The 22917-nt window shown below is 38.7% G+C and overlaps 2 protein-coding genes and 8 non-coding genes across 12 annotated transcripts; 6 read left to right on the forward strand and 4 right to left on the reverse strand.

Moving 5' to 3' along the window:
- On the forward strand, positions 1 to 5320 carry LOC121329237 (tubulin alpha chain, testis-specific). Its single transcript, XM_041274727.1, has 6 exons — positions 1 to 527; positions 2283 to 2505; positions 2776 to 2924; positions 3213 to 3365; positions 3605 to 4132; positions 4924 to 5320. Exons 1-6 carry the CDS (start codon positions 525 to 527, stop codon positions 5218 to 5220), a joined length of 1353 nt encoding a protein of 450 aa, XP_041130661.1. The 5' UTR covers positions 1 to 524; the 3' UTR covers positions 5221 to 5320.
- Positions 5321 to 6419: 1099 nt separating this feature from the next.
- Positions 6420 to 12188, reverse strand: LOC121329239. Of its 3 annotated transcripts, none has more exons than XM_041274729.1 (6): positions 11908 to 12188; positions 10628 to 10829; positions 9995 to 10148; positions 9743 to 9837; positions 8801 to 8995; positions 6420 to 6733 (listed from the first exon to the last, which is right to left on the reverse strand). In XM_041274729.1, the coding sequence occupies exons 3-6, from the start codon at positions 10094 to 10096 to the stop codon at positions 6586 to 6588; spliced, it is 540 nt and encodes a 179-aa protein (XP_041130663.1). In that variant the 5' UTR covers positions 10097 to 10148; positions 10628 to 10829; positions 11908 to 12188; the 3' UTR covers positions 6420 to 6585. The 3 variants fall into 3 exon arrangements, with proteins under 3 accessions (XP_041130663.1, XP_041130664.1, XP_041130662.1); XM_041274730.1 differs by lacking the exon at positions 11908 to 12188 and adding an exon at positions 11373 to 11876 and having other exon boundaries at positions 10722 to 10829; XM_041274728.1 differs by lacking the exons at positions 10628 to 10829; positions 11908 to 12188 and adding an exon at positions 11373 to 11877.
- On the forward strand, positions 11571 to 11643 carry trnaf-gaa. The gene has a single exon. It is a non-coding gene; the product is annotated as a tRNA-Phe (tRNA).
- Positions 12189 to 12217: 29 nt separating the features above from the next.
- Positions 12218 to 12289, forward strand: trnah-gug. Its single transcript has one exon. It is a non-coding gene; the product is annotated as a tRNA-His (tRNA).
- Positions 12290 to 13489: 1200 nt separating this feature from the next.
- trnah-gug lies at positions 13490 to 13561 on the reverse strand. Its single transcript has one exon. It is a non-coding gene; the product is annotated as a tRNA-His (tRNA).
- A 149-nt stretch (positions 13562 to 13710) lies between these two features.
- Positions 13711 to 13782, forward strand: trnae-uuc. Its single transcript has one exon. It is a non-coding gene; the product is annotated as a tRNA-Glu (tRNA).
- A 685-nt stretch (positions 13783 to 14467) lies between these two features.
- trnah-gug lies at positions 14468 to 14539 on the reverse strand. The gene has a single exon. It is a non-coding gene; the product is annotated as a tRNA-His (tRNA).
- Positions 14540 to 14811: 272 nt separating this feature from the next.
- trnaf-gaa lies at positions 14812 to 14884 on the forward strand. The gene has a single exon. It is a non-coding gene; the product is annotated as a tRNA-Phe (tRNA).
- A 502-nt stretch (positions 14885 to 15386) lies between these two features.
- trnaf-gaa lies at positions 15387 to 15459 on the forward strand. Its single transcript has one exon. It is a non-coding gene; the product is annotated as a tRNA-Phe (tRNA).
- Positions 15460 to 17030: 1571 nt separating this feature from the next.
- trnah-gug lies at positions 17031 to 17102 on the reverse strand. The gene has a single exon. It is a non-coding gene; the product is annotated as a tRNA-His (tRNA).
- Between the last annotated feature and the right edge of the window lie 5815 nt (positions 17103 to 22917).

A 22917-nucleotide genomic window follows, 5' to 3' on the forward strand; every position in this document is an offset into this window, starting at 1 on the left:
TTTGCTATTGTAAATTAGGAGCTTTATTTAACCACTTTGGTTGCTAAGGCGTCAGTGAATTGAAAAAATAAAATTAATGTAACAATTGCAAGTTATGGTACGTGTAAAGTAAGGGTATCCGGGTCCACCATTTCAAATTTCCTAACGTATTTGACAGTTAGTCTCATCTTCGCGCCTCTGTCTTTTAAATAAAATTCAAACTGACCATTCACGAAGCTTTTTCGGATCATCCCGCTCATTTATAAACTCGAAAGCAGATTCGAGATGACCACGTTTAATTGACATCAGCGTATCCAATAGATGGTTCGGGTTTTAAAATTGACAGCAGGATAATTTAATAGAATAATGGCGAGTGTTTCATTATCCAATAAGCGTTGACAGTGAGCGGGTACAGACTGGCGCGAGTGCTATAAATAGGCGTGTAACGACGGTTGGAGCAGTTAGTTAGTTTAGAGCACAGAAGACAGAAGAAAATCTTAAAATTTCAAAATTATCAATAATATTTGCATCACTGTTCTAGAAACATGGTAAGTCATGTTTTTTATGAGACGTTTTTTTTTTTGCTGTTTTCTCAAAAAAAGAAAAAACGATATTTGCGTTCTAATGTCAAACTGTCGTTATGATAGGAGGCAACTTTAAAACAAATGAAACTCATTTTAAAAGCATACTAATAATAATAATAAAAAAAAAAACATATACAAAATTACACTTGGTACAGTAAAAACAAAAATTCGACTCCCGCCCCAAAGTAAGGTGGTTACTGCAAAATTATTTTGTAGTTTTTGTTTAAAAATATTCAAATTGAAGTGGCAGTTTTTTTCTACTTTGATACGTTAAACGGTTAGTTTTATTTTAACTGAGTGGCAAATATATGCTAATTTATTAACTGCCATTTTTCATAATTAAACAATAGAGCTAGTAAATAGCTTTGTGATTAAACATGACTGAAATACATAATACGAGGTTGCAGTTATACATTATAAACAGTACAGTTTTTTAAATCTAAATTCTACATAAAACACATGTGTATGTGAGTTTAGATTGCGAGCACAAAATGAACGAGGGAAAACAAAAAAAAAACGTTTCGCAATATTGAAGCCTAATAAAAATTAAAGCTATTAAGATAAATGTTTTATGCGTAGTATTGCTTTGCGTTTACAATCGCCAAAGTAGTTAAGGAAGAAAATGTCCACGTTTTAATCAATCGGTCAATAATTTAATTATTTTTTGCTAGATCTTGTAAAGCGCATTGTGATGGTGGTCCATTATGAAAGGCGCTATATAAAATAAAGATTGATTGATAATAATATAAAAAAAAAAAAAAAATCCCGCCAATAAAGCTGTGCGTAACAAGATTTTCGCGGGCTTGGGCGATAATCGCCTAAAATCGCCTTCCTTTGGGGAAATATTGGGCAAGTGACGTGAAAATGTGCTTGTTGAATGTTTCCCAATCGCCTATGCAGAGTCTGATCCCCTAGAGAGGAGCGTTTTTTGAAGTTTAATATAATTATTTTTTGTTAGTGTGTTTAAGTTGTTTTGCATATACTGTCTTTACAAATGAAGAGAACATTGCTAGGTAGGCATTTACTAGACTGATTTCTTGGACTACTGATTGAAGCACTGCATTTTATTATAGTGCATTTAGAATAAAGCAGCTGCCTACAGCAGCCCAAACCCGACTCTGACATTGAATAAGTTAGTTTACTGGTCCAGAGCTAATCTATACATGAAAAGTGAGCTTAATTTACTTTTTTTGCTAATAGCCTTATTTTCTAGTTGGTTATTAGCATCATCAACATTAAAAACTGTTAAACTCCTTAAATTAAGGTCTTAAATTGTTACACTGGTCCTTGATGGCCTTTGAAATTTCCATTAGAAAAACTGTATGAACCCTGTAATAGTGAGTTGGTCATGCTCACAGAACATTGTTCCAATACAGAACAAACCAAAATCAAATGAGAGAAAAAGATTGATGGGAGCTTGGGTCTCTTGAAACAAAATACACGTGACATCACGTACATTTTCAGTAGTGTCAGAGTCACAAAATAAACCCACAAACCTTAAAACTGTTTTCCAGCAGCTGTAATTAACATTTTTTTGTTTTTAATTTCACCAAACTCAATAACAGCTCAAATAAAATTGTAAAATACCCAAAAATAAGTAGATTATTAAGATCCAAAGTCTGTGCGTACAGGCTAGGGTCCACATTTTCTCTAGCTGAAATAAACATTGTGTTTACTTCCCTAGTGATACTAAACCTGTGAATTGATTTAACTTTCCAGCGTGAGTGCATCTCCATACACGTTGGCCAGGCTGGGGTCCAGATTGGCAATGCCTGCTGGGAGCTGTATTGCCTGGAGCACGGGATCCAGCCGGATGGACAGATGCCCAGCGACAAGACCATCGGAGGTGGAGACGACTCCTTCAACACCTTCTTCAGCGAGACTGGAGCCGGCAAGCATGTCCCCAGAGCTGTGTTTGTGGACCTGGAGCCCACTGTAGTTGGTGAGTGAGAATAGTCAACTTTTACTACAGTCCTGCATCTGAGACTGGGTTCAAGAGATCTCTGTTTAAGAGTAAACCCATCATTAGAAGAAGAAAGCGGTTTTCCCACTATTAAAATGTTTCTGCTGTGTGAATAAGTGGTGCTCTTGTTCTGGCCATTGTAAACTTTCAGTTATTGATCGATATTCTAAGTCTTAAAGTGAATCCATGCTTGTTTGGTTGCAAAGCCTCGCTCTATTGCACAGTGCTGAGTGCTGTTGTCTCTCTCAGACGAGGTGCGCACAGGGACATACCGACAGCTCTTCCACCCGGAGCAGCTCATCACTGGCAAGGAGGACGCTGCCAACAACTACGCCCGCGGGCACTACACCATCGGCAAGGAGATTGTGGACCTGGTGCTCGACCGCATCCGCAAACTGGTGAGCTGATTAAGAGTTGAAAACAATTCTAATGCCGTAAGAATGAAATATATATAGGACACTACATTTTACACACATGCACCCTCAAGACTGAGCCCTTGTTCTAATGAAAAAAAAAAAAAAATCAGTTGCTAGATTGCGGTACAATATTTTTCTGCCCTCAACTTGCATTAGTGTCATTCTTTTTATTTTGTGGATGTGGGAAGGTTATGAAAAAAATCCTTTAGAGATAACAGTGCAGTAACTTGTGATGTTACTTGTGTGTGTCTCTCTCTCTCTCTTCCCTAGTCTGACCAGTGCACAGGACTGCAGGGCTTCCTGATCTTCCACAGCTTTGGCGGTGGGACCGGCTCTGGCTTTGCCTCCCTGCTCATGGAAAGGCTCTCTGTCGACTACGGCAAGAAGTCCAAGCTGGAGTTTGCCATCTACCCAGCTCCACAGGTAAACCACAGGAATATTACCGCTTCTCACAGGTCATTCACAGACTCCAAAAATTGAACTAGCGTTTAACATATAGCAGTATGAACGTACATTTTAAAAGATTAAATTAAATGTTGTGCACAAGCTTTAACAGCCCCAGCATCTGCTCTTTAATTTCCAGTAACCTGAAGCTCTATTTCCAATGGGTTCATTTGTACAATTGTGTTACTATGCTTATTGAAATGCCCTCCCTCGGTCAGGTTTCCACAGCAGTGGTGGAGCCTTACAACTCCATCCTGACCACTCACACCACCCTGGAGCACTCGGACTGCGCCTTCATGGTGGACAATGAGGCCATCTACGACATCTGCAGACGCAACCTGGATATCGAGCGTCCGACCTACACCAACCTGAACCGGCTCATTGGGCAGATTGTCTCCTCCATCACAGCCTCCCTGCGCTTCGATGGGGCCCTGAACGTGGATCTCACAGAGTTCCAGACCAACCTGGTGCCCTACCCCCGCATCCATTTCCCCCTGGTCACCTACGCTCCTGTCATCTCCGCGGAGAAGGCCTACCACGAGCAGCTGTCCGTAGCTGAGATCACCAACGCCTGCTTCGAGCCAGCCAACCAGATGGTGAAGTGTGACCCGCGCCACGGCAAGTACATGGCCTGCTGCATGCTGTACCGTGGCGACGTGGTGCCCAAAGACGTCAACGCAGCCATTGCCACCATCAAAACCAAGAGGACCATCCAGTTTGTTGACTGGTGCCCCACTGGCTTCAAGGTTAGTAAAAGCCCAAAGCAATCAAAAAAGGGCTTGCTAGATCAGAGATTCTTGTTATAAGGCTAACTATTTTCAAATACATTTAAGGGGGGGGGGGGTGCATAGGTCCACGGATAAATGTGTCATTGCCTGTAACTAGAATGCATGAATAAAATACAGAATCTAGTAATGTAAACCAAATTAATGTTTACTAGCGACGTATACAATGTATTAGTTTACTTTGTTACTCCTAGCAAAATCAAAATGTGAAAGACCTCCAACCTGGTTACCATAACTTTTTCTGTAACCAAAATAAATAAATAAATACTAAAACTACAAGATGAGATATTTTATGACCGGAATAAGCTATACAGCCCATCAGAGCTCACAGTTTTCTTATAAACTAAGTCATGTCTCTCGCAGCTAGAAATCACAAGGTATTATCGCTAATTTATTACACGCATTAACATTAAAGCCAAGTGTTGCTATTTTTGAGATTTCAAACAAAAAAATACAAATCTTTTCTTTTACTTTAAAACTGAATAAACAAGATGTGTAATTGCCTGGCTGTCGCTACAAAGATCAACAAGGATGTAAAGTTAATTTTCATTAAACAAACACTGTTAGATGTTTCTTCATGTATTAAATAGCAGGGATACAAGCCAAAAATACAGCAGTTATTGAATTTTTCTTAGGATAAATATTGTCTGAATCTTCACATAACCACAGTACAAGATTGACTAACAAAGGATTCAAATGTGTTTCTAAAATCATACAGCCTAATCATGTTTTCTTTCCTTCTTTCCCTCCAGGTTGGCATTAACTACCAGCCGCCCACAGTGGTACCAGGGGGTGATCTTGCCAAGGTGCAGCGCGCAGTGTGCATGCTGAGCAACACCACCGCGATCGCCGAGGCCTGGGCCCGCCTGGACCACAAGTTCGATCTGATGTACGCCAAGCGAGCCTTCGTGCACTGGTACGTGGGAGAAGGGATGGAGGAGGGAGAGTTCTCTGAGGCCCGGGAGGATCTGGCAGCTCTGGAGAAGGATTATGAAGAGGTGGGAGTTGACTCTGTGGAGGGAGAAGCTGAGGAGGGAGAGGAGTACTGAGAGAGGGAGTAGTTCACTAAACAAACCGTCCTCGTACTGTATTGGAGAGCCTTTTGCTGTTTCTGATGTTCATGTTCCAAATAAAAGCGTTCTAATTTTATTAATTTTGTGTTTTTCTTTTTGGCACACGTGCACTTCACTGCTCTAATATATAGCCGGTGGGCCAAATGTGGCTTACTTACAATAACCTTGTAATTAACCTCACAATTAAAATGAACATTGGCGTGTATTCAAACAAGATCTGTTTGTTCATATCAAATCTACCTACAACTTTTATTTTTAGAAATGAAAGCCTCTAACTGGGTTAGAGCTACAATCTTGGTGTTTAGGCAGCGGGGAGGGGAGCTTGCTGTTATTGAACAAGATTAACAGCACAATAAGGAGGGAGACAAGGATGTATCTTGCTCAAATGTTTTATAAAATCTGCAAAATACAAATTCAACAGTTATGCATAGCAGAATATAGTTGTCAAAATGCAATTCAGTAAAATCCTTGTATTAGTAACTCAACATTCTCCACCTAATAGCAGGTATATATACACTTCCCCATAACTGAACAAATCAGACGAGAGGGGTTCCACTGTACTTCTGTGGTGAAATCAGTTGCTTAAAATGTAACTCGTGCTTCTGATCGGTTTTAACCAATAAAACACCCCGATACAAAAAAATAAATAAATTGGTGGATAGCCAGTAAACACTGGAAATGGTTAATCTATTCACATGGACTTTACCCTTTAACCATTAAAAAAAAAAAATTCTGTGCGCTAGGAATCCGTTACAGGGCGGAAGGAGTGATCGTAGATAGTAACTGAACAAGACTTACGAAACTTTGGGTGGGGTTGATGAGTCACTGTCGTGTAAGGTTGTCTAACGCTCTAAATTTCGTCTAAGTTAGCTGGATTTAAAGATGTATTGCAGTTAAGATATGGAGGACTTAAATTTATAATTCTGAATTTTACAAAAATAAAGCAACACAAAAAATTCCCTCCACATGTGTTTACGGAGGTGTGGATTTGTGGGACAAGCAACTGACGAGGTGACACGGACCTGGTTCCCTAATGGACAGACAGCAAGGAAATGCCTAAAACTGAACACCACTGTCAAGTATTTTCCCGGTTGCAATTCACACAGTTCATGACAGTTACATAAAACAAAAACCTGTATCACACTGTCTTTTTTTCATAAAACGTTCAGACTGAAAACACTTAACTTCATACAGTGTATCAAAAACGAAAGCCCTGAAAAAAAAAGATTTACATAAAACTGAAAACTAAAAATAAGTACCGAAAAATAAAATTCATAAAACCTGAAAAAAAAGCCCTAAATGTAACAAATAAAACGCTTAATTTTCCAGGCTTGCTGTGTATCATTTCCCCATTGTATGGGCCTTGTGTTTCGGTCTGGCGGGTCTCTGCCGCTCCTCCTGTTTTCTTTGCAGTGTGAGTAGGGATGCAGACGCCACTCCACTTCTGTGGTGCTTTCGTTCTCCAGAGTGCCCAGCTTGATCATGTATGCTAAAACGGATGATTCGGTTTAGTTAATACTCTGCAGGGAGTCTTGTTTATAAAAGATCATGCTACTCCAACTGCAAACTTTTATACCAGTTCAACCTTTCTGGCAGAGGCCCCCTTCACATAATCTATGAGACAAATCCTACATCTATTTTTTTTTTTTTTTTTTTTTTTTAACAAAAACCAAATATCTGAGAAACAACATGAATATAACTAGTCAGGGATGGGGTCCATTCCTGTTTTTCAATTCCAAATTCCTTCAAAGTAATTTGAATTGATATTTCAGAGATACAACTTGTGATTGTCAACTGCTTTCATTTGAAGCCAACTGAATTGATTACACAGTGTAACAATTATTATTATTTTTTGTTCCTGGGTAGTAAGTGTTATTTCCTAATTGCTTATGCCTCAAAAGTATAGAAAATGGCTGCTATTCCCCACAAACTTTACTTTTGTGACCAGGACAGTGATATTTCAAAATATCACTATTTCCAATGGGAAAACGGGCGAATGTGTGTCTTTTCATTCACATAAAGTCAGAAAAAAACAACATGAATCCAAATTAACATGTATTTATACTAAAGTAAAACAAAAATGACTACAAAAGATTTAGAAGTGAGTAGTTTTTCGAGACTTACGATTATACTGTATAAGAAATTGGAATTGAAAGTGGACCCCAACCATGTCTAGTTTTTGACTTAGTTCTGCTCTGTTCTGCGTTTTACCTGATACAGCCCAATTTCTGCTTTTAAATTAGTGTTTACAGAAGGTTGCATAACCCATTCCTCAATGGATTATTACTTTAAAAAAAATAAAAAATAATCACTGAATTGCAGAAAACCTGTTATAATTTCGCATCAGTAAAATCAACAGTACGGTTCCATATTTCTTAACATCTGAAGGATTCAATTATACGGAAATGGGCTTAACATTGTAAAAATAAATTGCATCAGTATGCAGCAGTAATCCATCAGTTTCCCTTAGCAAGGCCGAGTACTGCTTTATCTCTTGCAGGAACAGGCTATTACATTACAGGCTTTAGACTCCCCATCACAAAGCACATTGCCTCTTGGGCAGGCTATTCTGCTAATGGTATGACAATGCAGAAAGAGTGAAGCGTTACTAGCTCTACAGCTATGGCCAAAAGTTCAGCATCACCTAGAACTTTAGGATTGAAACAGAATCTATAAACATAATTTAGATATTTTAGATAGTTAGACTTCAAAATGTCATTTTTTTTGTTAAGTAGATGGAAAACAATAAAGGGGTATGTAATTCAATTTGCTAACGTAATTTTATTCAGCAGGTTTCATTTGACTTTATGAAGCAGAATGTGTTAATTCTATGGGTTGATGCAAAACTTTTAACCATAGCTGTACAGGCTAATAAAACAAGCAGGGCCCCCTCTGTATAATACAGCTACGCTCAGGGACCTGACCTTAATAGCAATGACACACTGAAAAACAAGAATTGCGTGCTGTTTCAAAACAAAGACTAACAGAACACTTGCGTTTATTTTTAAATATCTACTCATGTACATAAAGGGACTGGATATGTAAAATGCCCTCTTAAACAGATTTTACTGATGTCAAACACTTTTAAACAGCCTACAAAGAGACTGAGCAAACTGACAACATCAGATCACTATTAAACTGGCAAAATAAGCATTAAAAACCAAGTACTGATGTGCAACTTGAAATACAGCAGCAGGCATTACACGGACTACAGAAGTCGGTTTCTATTTTTTTAAATATCACCTACACTACATGCAGAACAATGTAATCATTAAATAGAAAGCATCACGTGTAAACCGCAGAGTTGTGCATGCTACATTTAAGTGATAGAGGCCGTCGATGCGGGCTCTACCGTGCGGTAGGTGACCGTGACTGGAGTTATGTGTGTCCCGAGCATTTAGACCAGAGCACTGACGAAAGTCAAGGTCATCTACCACACGGTAAAGCCTGCATCGTGAGGGCTCTATCACTATTAGAAAATGATTTCTTTCTTTATTTTCTCTCTTTTTTTAAAAAAAAAAACAAAACTTTCAAACCAATATCTACCTATATTTACCTTTTTGTATCTATGCAAATTAGAAACCCGCTAGATCTGGAAGCTGATTGGCTGCTCACACTCAATCGTTTTCTAATGTGATATTTTATATATGTCGTTTGAATACTGCACAGTAACCTGCTTGCATGACTGCACTTTACTTGAGTCTCTGTCACTGCAGTCTTCTTGTGATCTGTTTTCTTGCATGTGTGATGTCTGGAATACAAAGAGAAAGTCTGATAAGCCTTTATATGCAGGGGTAGAAATAAGACTCTTATTGAATACTTTTTCAACCATTCCAGGTTTTAGTACCAGCTTGATTAGCCACAGTGTATAGGCAACAAGCTCAGGTATGTTCTACTAAACTCAAGGTAAAACCAGGAATGGATCAAACTGCTGTGCAATGGGAGTTATTTCCGTCCCTGTTTATTTGCCACAGAGCATTTTACAGCACTAGGGAACAGACATGACAGACGTAACTTTGTTTATTGCTTTTATTCACGCTTGCAATTCAACAGCTGAAATCGCTCCATATCCAGTGTTCAATCAACTGTCTCACTAATTAGGTGATTAAGTGCAAATTCTTTAGTCATAGTCTCTTAAGCGTATCATGGGCAAGGATGAATGATGAAATGATTAAAAAGAAACCAAAAACATTTCATCAATGTCCATCATTTATATACCTTATTTTTTTCGAATATATTTTGATCCTCAGTATATTTTAGGAGATGCAAAAATTGTTGCGTTCATTTGAAGTCAATTTAATTGAGCTGACTTTAACAGAATCCTACCGATTACAGTCTTGATCAGTGATGTGCTGGAATTGATTAAAAGGGAATGGGAATTGGAAATTGATTTGGAAAACATCTTGAAAGAAAAAGTGCTCGATCCAATCCAGATTACCTAGAGCTGTAAAACACCTTAACCCCCACAGCTGCCAATACAGGCTGTATCCGTCCTCACCTGAACGAGATGGAGTCGTCCTGGCTGGCGAAGGTAATCACTCTCCTGCTCTCCTCTTTCAGGACAGGAAACAGGTATTTCAAAATGCTTGACACCTGCGCGCAACAGAACGAACACCGAAATGAGTCTATCACTAAAATCAGCAAGGCTTGAACATTTAGGAAAATCGCACGTTTCATACGACACTTCTGCGGTGTAACGTTTGATCAGAGCGTCCCTCCTCCCAGTCCCTCCCTCCCTGGTCGTACTCACCCTCCTTCTCAGACAGGAGGTGAAGCTGTGAGGGATGAGATGAGGGTACGCCTCGGACATGGGCCCAATATCCCGAACGTCGTGCACATCATCACATTGCATAGAGTAAAGTACGCAGTGGAGCCGAAAGGCAGGTGATACACTGTCATCCGGTCTATATAGATACACACACATATATAGACAGACAGACAGACAGATAGGAGAAAAGAGAAGACATTCAGTTCTGTGCTTTCAACTGAACCCCAGCCATAACAATACCAGGGATGGAAATAAGCCTCCCATTGCCTAACAGTTAGATCCATTCCTGGTTTTAACAAGACGTACCTGAGCTTGTTACCTGTACACACTATGGCTAATGAAGCTCGTAGTAAAACCTGGAATGGGTGAAACTACTATGGAACACGAGTCATATTCCCATCCCTGTAGAGAGTTAACACTTTGAGATACTGTCTTTTATATTTATTTTCAGTTTAAAACTGATCAAGTTTCCTTTTGTATAGCTGGCAATACAGTAGCTGTGAACTAGATGGCACTGGTGGTTCTATAAAGACATCTGTGCTGATCTAGCCTGGGGTACATATATTTGTATCAACTAGAACTGAAGAGCAGCTCCTGAACTCAGAGGTAAAGCACCTTTAAAAACGGTTATTTGAGTCATGGCCCTAGCCACTTAGCATCAGTTTATAATCTGCTCAGGAACTCCTATTTCAAGCCCTCCCTTGTGCACCATAAGCAGGGCCGCTACATCATTGGCTCTGCAGGCCAAGGCCAGGGACTAGACTGCGTGGTTCCCCTTGTTCGTGCGCTCAGAGTTGGAGAAAATCAGCTTCACCCCCTGGGAGAAAAAAAAAAAAAAAAAAAAAAAAAAAAAAAAAAAAAAAAAAAAACAGGAAGAAATTTTAAAGTAAAATTTGAGGCCACGGCAACAGCAGCCATCTGTTCTAACTAAAAAAAACAAAAAAAAAACAGGAAGAAACGTTTTATTTTTACGTTATATTGATAAAGAATCCGACACTATGCCATGATGAAAAAATAACAACAATAACTTTATTAAAATCGTTGTTTTTGCTTTTTACGGAAAACAGTAAACTGTTTTATAATCTAGTCGAAAACACTGCCGCGATAACATTTATATTGGGACTGGAAAATCTGAAGCAACTGTTGTCAGTTTCATAACAGCGCGGTCCAATCCTGACCGCTTTATATGTATTGTAAGAATTAGATTTCTAATTTCTAAGTGTTATATTTGGGTAGATATTATGTTAGTGTTACAGAACACTGCAGTCTACAAGAAACGCATTACCGTCCCGCGATGCCCATGTCACTGCGTTATAGTTTTTTAATATGTATCTGACACTCTTGCTTTCTTTAAACATACCTCATGGGTCGTAAATCTTGGGGAGGGTATCTCAACATTTCTCTTCGTAGGATTGCAGTGTATCCATATCACGCTCCGCCCTGCAACACTACGACTTTTCTGTTCCCGCAATACGCATTGTTGCAGTCATCAATTTTTATCAACTAGCATTGATTACAAGCTCTGTAGTAATATGTGTTTAATTTAACGCGTTTTCAAGCCGAAATAGCTCAGTTGGGAGAGCGTTAGACTGAAGATCTAAAGGTCCCTGGTTCGATCCCGGGTTTCGGCAATTTTATTTTCTCTCGGTTTTGACACTACTCTTAATGCCTAATATTTTGGTTATAATAATCGCTGCAGCAGTACCATTATCTAAAGCATTACATTAAAATTTAACAGGTAAACCAACCGTATAGTACTGTGAAACTAAACTTCATGCGATTCTATTGCTTCGAAACTGACATTTCCAGACTCTTAATATCAACACAAAATGAACACGGAGTCGACAAGTTAAGCCGGATGAGTCAATCCGAACTGCAATATAAATTAGACTCACTATTTTCATTTGCTTGTTTATTCAAGCATGGACTTTCTAGCTGGGCTCCATACTTCGCTCTTCTTAATTGGACAGTCCGACTCCATACAGTCAATAGGAAACAATGTAACTTGTGCTGAACATTCTGCGTTCCCTAACCCATAATTTAAGATATTGTGACTGGCCTGTTTAATTTTAAGATACAGTCATGTGAATTAATTACAGTTTAATATACGAGTTTTACAATATTCTGGCTACAGCGGAGAAGCGAACCTTAACCGCTAGACCATATGGGAATTCACAGCTCGGTACCTCAGCTCCTCAGTAGCTCGCCGTGATCGTATAGTGGTTAGTACTTTGCGTTGTGGCCGCAACAACCCCGGTTCGAATCCGGGTCACGGCAGGAGAAATCCTCGCACGGCAGAGGGGGCTCGTTTTTGTCGTTTTCATCTTGTTTTCTCAAACTGTGCCAAATTATTTTGTTACACGCTGTAAAAACGGGGGGAATTTATGTGCAATAATCGCCGTTCATTCTCAAGTGTTAAATACAGTTTTACGTTTTATGGTTAAAACAGTGAAGCTAATGATAAATACCTGGAAAAGAAAAAAAAAACATTTACTGAAATGAACTGTAATATTTCAATCTAATTAACCGTTTACATAAACTGTAAGAAGCCTTAATATTGAATGTTGTGTTTTTAAATTAAATTTTAATACAATTCTTAATGCCTACTGACAACATTGTATTATCAAATCATTGTTTTATCAATTGTAAACATGATGATATTAAATATAATTTTACCAGTATTGATGGAATGCTAACATCTGAAATGTTTAATTATTTTTATGAAACTATAATAATAATAATAGAAAGGCACTATTATATGGGGGCTCAAATTAATATTTATCATTTCCATACTGGGAGTCTAACCTTTTTGCAGCCTGGGTGAAAACCAGGAATCCTAACCGCTAACCCCCTAGCGTTCGAGAAAGGAATTGTTTAATGACGTAATGGTTTCTGTGCACAATGATTGTTCCAAAGAGCAATGGCTTAAAACCTACGTTTCCATGCATTGTATACAATTAACAATATTGTACCTAATGATCTTTATTTTATGAATTGTACTTGATGTACATTGCACAGTATAATATTTATGAATGAAGATTCGTACCCAAAACAAACTCAGGCGTGTCCTATCAAACTCATCGTGAAACCAGCACTGGATCAAACTGCTATGCAATGGGAGTCTTATTTCCATCCCCGGCAGGGGCCAATGAGAGTGTTCCTCAAATCCCAGCACCAATCCATGTTCTTCCGCTGATTTGTACAGGAGTTGGCACCGTGTTTCAGAAGAATGTAAACAGGCTGAGATAATCTTACACAACTATACCTTAACATTTGTAAAATAGAAAAGAGGAAAAAAAAAACACATGAACTACAATCCGAATACGATTTCAACACTGCTGTTGGGTCGCGTTACCTGAAGCTACATGGCACAGAAACAGTGTAAAATCAATATCTTTCCTAATGACAAAAATGAAGCAACTGACTTCACTGTCAACGACAAAAAGACAGCCCCCTCTGCCGTGCGAGGATTTCTCCTGCCGTGACCCGGATTCGAACCGGGGTTGTTGCGGCCACAACGCAAAGTACTAACCACTATACGATCACGGCGAGCTACTGAGGAGCTGATGCGAAAACTCGCAGCTGCGGCCCTCGTGCACAGAAACCATTACGTCATGCAATAATTCTTTTCGAACGCTAGGGTGCAACCTGCAAGACGCGCACACAGTAGTCTAATTACACAGCATTAATAAGTATATTCCCATATGGTCTAGCGGTTAGGATTCCTGGTTTTCACCCAGGCGGCCCGGGTTCGACTCCCGGTATGGGAATGTTAACTTTTTCATAACGACATTATTTTAATTTCACAGTATATGAATATGTGATAATGCACTGTAGTATATTACAATATTGTACCTAATGATCTTTATTTTATGAATTGTACTTGATGTACATTGCACAGTATAATATTTATGAATGAAGACTCGCTTCCCAAAATAAACTTTGTTGTGTGTATAGGTAACAAGCTCAGGCGTGTCATATTATCAAACTCACCGTGAAACCAGCACTGGATCAAACTGCTATGCAATGGGAGTCTTATTTCCATCCCCGGCAGGGGCCAATGAGAGTGTTCCTCAAATCCCAGCACCAATCCATCATGTTCTTCCGCTGATTTGTACAGGAGTTGGCACCGTGTTTCAGAAGAATGTAAACAGGCTGAGATAATCTTACACAACTATACCTTAACATTTGTAAAATAGAAAAGAGGGAAAAAAAACACATGAAGCTACATGGCACAGAAATACTGTAAAATCAATATGTTTCCTAATGACAAAAATGAAGCAACTGACTTCACTGTCAACGACTAAAAATACAGCCCCCTCTGCCGTGCGAGGATTCCTCCTGCTGTGACCCGGATTCGAAAAGGAGTTGTTGCGGTCACAACGCAAAGAACTAACCACTATACGATCATATAGTTAAAAAAAAGAGCCTCCGCTGCCGTGCGAGGATTTCTCCTGCCGTGACCCGGATTCGAACCGGGGTTGTTGCGGCCACAACGCAAAGTACTAACCACTATACGATCACGGCGAGCTACTGAGGAGCTGATGGGAAAACTCGCAGCTGCGGTCGTCGTGCACAGAAACCATTACGTCATGCACTAATTCCTTTCTCAAACGCTAGGGTGCAACCTGCAAGACGCGCATACAGTAGTCTAATTTCACCAGTCTCAAATGTGATATCCCATATGGTCTAGCGGTTAGGATTCCTGGTTTTCACTGAGCACTTCTCGTTAATTTGTTAATTAACTAGCATTGATTACAGCTCTGTAGTAATATGTGTTTAATGTAATGTGTTTCCACGCCGAAATAGCTCAGTTGGGAGAGCGTTAGACTGAAGATCTAAAGGTCCCTGGTTCGATCCCGGGTTTCGGCAATTTTATTTTCTCTCGGTTTTGACACTACTCTTAATGTCTAATACTTTGGTTTTAATAATCGCTGCAACAGTACCATTATCTAAAGCATTACATGAAAACATAATGTCATTTTATACATTGTTATTCTAGAATGGCAAGACGCAAGAATTAGATTTCTAATTTCTAAGTGTTATACTTGGGTAGCTATTATGTTGGTGTTGCAGAACACTCTGCAGTCTACAAGAAACGCATTGCCGTCCCGCGATGCCCATGTCACCGCGTTATATGTTTTAATATGTGTCTGACTCTCTTGCTATCTTTAATCATACCTCATGGGTCGTAAATCTGGGGTGGGATCTCAACATTTACTCGGGAGCGTTCCTCAGGAGACAGGATTTCTCTTCAGAGGATTGCAGTGTATCCAGATCACGATGTGGCTGGCACTCCTCGTCATTTTGTGAGATCAACTAGCATTGATTACAAGCTCTGTAGTAATATGTGTTTAATGGAATGTGTTTCCAAGCCGAAATAGCTCAGTTGGGAGAGCGTTAGACTGAAGATCTAAAGGTCCCTGGTTCGATCCCGGGTTTCGGCAATTTTATTTTCTCTCGGTTTTGACACTACTCTTAATGTCTAATACTTTAGTTTTAATAATCGCTGCAGCAGTAACATTATCTAAAGCATTACATGAAACTTTAACAGGTAAACCAACAAGTTAAGTCGACAAGTTAAGCTGGATGAGTCTATCCGAACTGCAATATAAATCCAAAATGTGTCAAAACACTTAGTGTTTGACTGCAGACGCAACTCAGCCACTGACTATCTGTGTCTGTATCTGTTAGTCAGAAGGCACAAAAGTGCAGTTCTAAAGAAGGAAAACTATTGTTTTACAACACATATCGTTTAGTCTTGAAACAAAACAAAACAAAAAAAAAACACAGCCTTGTCCCGTTCTACTTTTCATTTAGTGTCATCGAGGGTAACTCTGAACACCCAGTAGCTATTGACAGCGAGGGACGTCTGGCAGCGCGAGCTGTGATTGAGGTTAAAAGGGAAAAAACAAGCATTCTATGACGTTGCTTCTTTTTAAAATGTGTAGTATTTAAGAGGCACGTTTACTTTCTGGAGTTTAAATATTCAGTGTTTGAATTTAATTAGTTCAGTGTGTTTTACCGAAATTTCGATTTTTAAATAACAGTACTACAGAGTGGAGCAGGCAGCTGTGCCGCCCTACAGTAAAATCACTGCGTGGAGCGACACGAGGGTGTTATCTTTACTTAAAATGTTTTGTGTTTTTTTCACCAAGACTAATTCGTTGAAGCACTCCTTTGTTGAGCAATTGCATTAGCCTACGCATGTACCCCGCTAATTATTAGACTAATACAAGCAAAACCACAGTAGATTTCGTAGAAAGGGGTACAGGGCCTAAAAAGCTTCAAAAGCACTGATGTAGCACAACTACGCTGGTTCAGTGCGATAAGGCACAGAACAAGATATAGAATATCCTTCAGGTTCTTCTTATTCAGATAACAGATCTAATAATATAGGAACAATGTCGCCAAGAAAACCACACCGATACATTTTAGCAGACTTTTTATTGTAAACTTCCAGTAGCGACACACTGTTTAAAACGGTACTGATAGACAATAATTCCATTCACCTATTAACAGGCAGAAAGATTTCAAGCAGTTAAACCAGGTTCACATTAATGAGGTTCTGTATTAAACAAGTAATAATACAACAACAACGCTTCAACCCAGCAATAAAGCGGAGATACACACTCAAAGACGCAGTAAAACTGTCAATTAATTGTTCTGTCCAATTCAATATTAATATGTTATTTTTGAATTTGTAGAGCAATTCGTTCCAACTGATCACGTGGCTCGGCTTGGCACTTGCTTTCAGAAGCCTAGTTTTCAGCCTAGTTTTACAGCTCGTGCAGTTCAACTGTTATAATATTAAACCAACCCTGCATTGTAGTCCGTAACTTTGAAGACATCTAATCCTCTTTTCTGACCGTGGCGTCCTTCTTTATATTGAAATGCGAAGTCAGTTTTGTACACAATAATAATAATAATGCGTCGTAATGTCAAAAATGAAGCAAATGACGTCACTGTCAATGACAACGACAAAAACGAGCCTCCACTGCCGTGCGAGGATTTCTCCTGCCGTGACCCGGATTCGAACCGGGGTTGTTGCGGCCACAACGCAAAGTACTAACCACTATACGATCACGGCGAGCTACTGAGGAGCTGATGCGAAAACTTCTTCACTCGTGCACAGAAACCATAATGCCAGTAAATGTTGCATCGGTTTTCCTTGAAAATATACGTCCACAAAATGCATTAAGAATTGTATTAAAACCGAAAGAAAACTTCTTCTCTAACTAGCCCAGTAGCCCCTTTCTCTAGACGTTGTTTTGCCGTCAATTTGTTAGACAGCATTGATTATGAGGTCCGTAGTAATATGTGTGTTGATGTCAGTTTATCACACTGCTTTGAAGCACCCATTGCTGCAATATGTTTTCTTATTTGTGTGTAGCACTTGCATACTTTCGCTGTTCAAAACAAGGGAACTTGTCCATGACTGGTTTCATAGCCCCACTGGTGACTGTGGACAACCCCATTCGATGTCCTTCGTGAGTCTCCTTTAAAAGCATTTTTATATGATTGTAAATGGGCTGCAATATCAATGGAATGTGCTACTACATCTGTGGGCTTCTTAGATACGTGGCTCCTATAGGTGTTCCAGTTTCTAGTAGAATATGCACAGTTGCCCACATTACAATGAACTATAACATGTGGGTCAAGTTTATGAATTCCATCTACATGAGAGGTAAATGTCTTGAATGTGTTACTTGTAAAAGAACAAAGGGAACATTTAAACATGTCCATTAAAAATGTGTGAAAATGAATTCATTACAAAAGGAGGAATCAATCAATTAATTAATAAGAACGAGTCCTGTGTCGTTTAGTGTTTACTATCCTGCAGTCAAACACTAAGTTTAAGATTTGATAATGTCTGTATTTCTGAAACTAAAGTTTAACTTATAAGGTGGAGGACGTATTTTTTTTTGTCTTTCTTTACATTAATTGATGTCTGGAAAGAACCTATCTTGTTAATTATCACTTATCTATAATTTTTTTCGTTTCTTGTTATTGTTTTGTCTTGTACTCACAATGACACGGTGTACAAACTGTGGAAAACCTAAATCTTTAACAGAAATTATTAAACATTACCCTTCGTCCCGAGGATTACATGGTCATAATGAAAGTCAAGGGGGAAGGGGGAAATGTGAAGATACAATAATAAAAATCTTTTGATAAAATAACTAAACTAAACGCGTGCGAAAGACAGCAAACTGTGAAAAACTATTAACTTAACATAGTGCAAATACAACCGAAGAGGTGAGCGAAGCAACACAAACGCGTCAACTCGTGGATCATTAAATTAATAACTAGTGAAATGCGTGGACTTATATTTATCGTGTACAAAAATGTGTTGCCCTACCGATAGGACCCCAAACATACAGACACGTCCTCGGCCTCGCGTCACAAACCTTTCTCCTTTCACCTTGCTACTTACTCTCACTTACCTGGCCTGGTCACTTGACTAGTAGGGCTATTATTCATAACCCTACTAACGTACGGCCACAACTTATAACTCACGCTCGCCGAGCTCACAAAAAAATCGGACAAGCCCCCAGCTAACCCCAAAAACCTTCACGCGTCTCCAATATAACGTTACGACCAAAGATAGAGCGAGAGAGACACACAAGGAAGTGGACGAGCCTGTAACACACACACACCACACAGATGTAACCATATAACAAAATAACTGTCAAAATGACACAGAAACTCACACATAGAGACGAAATTTGACCAACTTCGCAACAACAACATACATAATGAACAAATTATGTCTTGGAGTTACCGCACCATGAACCTGGTTTAACTGCTTGAAATCTTTCTGCCTGTTAATAGGTGAATGGAATTATTGTCTATCAGTACCGTTTTAAACAGTGTGTCGCTACTGGAAGTTTACAATAAAAAGTCTGCTAAAATGTATCGGTGTGGTTTTCTTGGCGACATTGTTCCTATATTATTAGATCTGTTATCTGAATAAGAAGAACCTGAAGGATATTCTATATCTTGTTCTGTGCCTTATCGCACTGAACCAGCGTAGTTGTGCTACATCAGTGCTTTTGAAGCTTTTTAGGCCCTGTACCCCTTTAAAAATCCTTTAGATAATACTAAAACGAAAATATAATCAGATATTAGTAATACGGGGTGCGAAGGAGAACTGTGACAGTAAGATCTTATTGTACTACGTAGGGGTTCAGTTCACTGTAATACCGACAGGCCATAAATAAACGATAAAACAATGTCTTACGTTCTTTTCTTGTGTACCTGACTAGTGTAAACTTCTCCTACTTCGCTTCAGGTCGTTTAGTCTTGTTGCAGTAATGCGTGCAGGGTGCTTAGGTCGTGACCACAAGAGGTCGCTTTGACGTGGACACTATTGGCGTGGACGTTCCGTCGCTCGTCCTACTCTCACGTAAGCAGCACCGCTCAGATGACCGATCCGAATTTGCTGACGGAGGTCTCTTCGCGAGCTAACGATACTAACTGTAAGTCTGTTAGGAGGTGGACGTGGTCTCAAGTTGAGCAGGATCCCCTGAGAGTCACTGTCGCACGTTATTCAGACATGACATCCTGGGGGACTGGCGAGTCCCGAAACTATAATCCTTTATATAACTAACAATAGGAAATTCTATAGAGCAAATGAGTTTGACACGGTTTAGTAAAACAACGTGCGACATTTCTTCCCTGTAAACACTTTACTAGCGGTAAGTTCACAATTTATGTCAAAAATACCAAATTTTGTCACTTCAATTACTATTTATGGGACCCCCCCCCCTTCAGATTTTTCGGAGCTTTTGGTTTACGGTGCGGCTCAGTGCAGTAGTCAACATTGGTTAAGGAGGTGTCTAGTTTAGTTAGTTAGAACAAAATACTTTCATAGTGGAACACCATCACAAAGTGCTTTACAAGATGCAGTAAATACAAGAAAATCCATAATACTTAAAATAGAGAAATGCATAATTGTCAATGATATTATCTAAGTGTTAATTGTATAAAACGTCATGTAGGTTTGTTACAAAGAAAATTAAACACAAAATAATAAATAAATTTGATAAAAAAAGGATTGAAGTTCTTCATCGGGTCCTCGGAGAGAGGTCGGAAACAACAAAATCCCCCAGCACACAGTTAAACAAATCTGGTTGATCGTAACTAATGCTCCGGACATCATTATAACAGACTGGATCTCGTCACCACGTATGGAGTCAGGACCTCCCCGGCCGCAGGGACGTCCAAATATAAGGGTTGACGTGGGATTTAATGAAATAACCTGGAATAATCCTAGAATTAACCGGTTAATTGATAAATCCCATACCAAATTTGTTTTTAGTCCTCCCTGTTTTCGGGGGGTACTGGACTCAAACACGTTGTGACTAGATCTCACAAAAGGTTCGTCTTTATCGAATCGACCCTCTCGCAATCTACCTACTAGATTTCTAGGACCCAAAATCTCGAAATCTAGAAGTCTGATTGCGAGGGGGTTGACTCGATAAAGCCTGACTCACGTCGTGAGTAGGTTCGATAAGATGGGGCAATCTGCGCGGGTAGTTATAAATTTTTTTTTTATGTTCGTTTGTTTGTTTTTTGGTGTGTTTTTTCGCATTGTGAAATGAAATTTACAGAAATTAATGACACACAAATTGTTCGTCAAGCTTACGTTACGTACACGAATGTGTCTTAATGTTACACTAATACAATGTGACATATATACATGTACCTTTAGAAAAAGGTGTTATATACATTCTTTTGTTAACACAGTCTTTCCCCGCTCTCAATCCCAAGCCCAAACCCCAAATATAGTACGGTTTTTGACTTGCGTAATTCATGTAACATTGATATACGTATTATGTAACGTTAATACACGTCCACATCTACGATTGATTGTGCCGCTACTCTCCGAACTATATTTTACAATGGCTATAATGATACTTTTTTTGTGTGACTCGACCATAACTACGTGGCAAAAAGATTTATTATTTATGAGCCCAAAAATATTAAATGCAATTTTGTTGTTGTAAATAAAGTGTTCTCTTACTATAACTAATTTGACGATGCGTAACGTCACGAGCCAAGAGCGTTTCAGTCATAATTTGCAGAATGTTACAATATGTGTTGGTTATTATTATTATTATTATTATTATTATTATTATTATTATTATTATTATTATTCCAAAAACTTTAAACTGCTGCTGCTTCGAGGCTGTGTGACTGATCAGGTTCTGACTTGGGCAGGTAAAATGGTTATGTTTTATAAAACAAGATGGCCGCCAGGTGTACGTTTACATCTGAAATTTAAAACTGCCTCGGTTGACAAACTGTTTACTTGACTAACTGGAAACTTCACAAGCATCATCCTTGACACTGTAGCAATACCACTGACTTTTAAGACACTCACGTTAAACAGGATGGCTGCCTTTCAAAATATTATATGAAACAGTTGAAGTTGCTGATTTTAAACTAGGCACATTGAGAACTAAACACGCTCAGATGGGTACTGATACTGGGGATTGGGAGCCGTAAAACTGCCTGGCAGTTCTATTATTATTATTATTATTATTATTATTATTATTATTATTATTATTATTATATTATATAAATGTAGGTTATGGTTTGGAAACATTTTTGGTTACTGGATGCGAATTGCTGAGAGGCTTTTTTTTATAACTGTTTTCATTAAACGTTACATATTTATTTGCGACGTACACTACGTGTCTGGCCATACTTTACATATCTAAATGCACCCCCCCCCCCCACCACCCCATGTTCGCGCATTTTCGTAACCAAGACAAAAGTACCTAGACCGTGACCGTGTGCAATATCTGTACTGTAGGAATGAACGCTCAGGGCTATGCTATTAGGAAAGCTTCAACATTGTAAAACAATACATTTATTGTTAAGCTATCTCGTTTACTCAAACTGCCATATTATTTTGTTACACGATGTAAAAAAAGTGGAATTTATGTGCAATAATCGACTTTCTCAAGTGTTAAATACAGTTTTATGTTTTACGGTTTAAAACAGTGACGTTAATGATAAATACCCGGAAAAGAAAAGAAAAAAAAACTTTACTGAAATGAACTGTAATATTTTAATGTAATTAACACTTTATAAAAACTGTAAGAAACCTTAATATTGAATGTTGTGTTTTAAATGAACTGTATTTTTTATGACAGTGTTCTACATTTTTGGCTATGGAAGCACATAAAAAAAAGATGAAGTCTTGAAAAGTTCATTTTAGTATCTCAAAATATCTCTTGTGATATAAACACATTTACGAAAAATATCGGAACAGAATGCACAAGAAATGAAGTGACATGTTTCATGGCGAAACCAGACAAATGCTTTGTTACCTTAGAGTTTTTTTTTTTTTTTTTTTTTACGATTACTTAGACACAATTCTCAAAACACAGTTCCAAAGAATAAAACTCCTAACACAAAAGCCAAACATGGACATGGATATGGACTATGGACATGGTCAGCAACAATTCAAATGAAATTAGCGCAACGGTGATTGACCACGTCATAAACAGAAGTTTGACAATGCAAGAATTTGGTCGTGTTGCCCAACCAAATTTGAAGAGGTCTGCTGTCGGTTCAATTATCAGAACATTTCGGACCGAGAATCGGTAAGTGTGCAGTATTGGAATTGTATGTGCAGCATTACAGAAACAATGTTTTTTGATGGTTTGGTGCTATGAATTGGATTATGTATATATCACATTTGATTCAAAGGCTTTCATTTTGCTCTGTTTACAGGATTTTGATGCTGGAGTGAGTAGTTTAGGGTTTTGTGTTAAGAGGTTTGCACTTTGAAACTGTGTTTCGAATAATGAGTCAAAGCAATTGTGAAAAACTGCAATACAAAAACAAAGTCCAGTCAGTTTTTTCACACGGGAATGAGCATTGCTTGA

Source organism: Polyodon spathula, chromosome 16 (genome assembly GCF_017654505.1).
Source record: "Polyodon spathula isolate WHYD16114869_AA chromosome 16, ASM1765450v1, whole genome shotgun sequence".
Classification (NCBI taxonomy): domain Eukaryota; kingdom Metazoa; phylum Chordata; class Actinopteri; order Acipenseriformes; family Polyodontidae; genus Polyodon; species Polyodon spathula.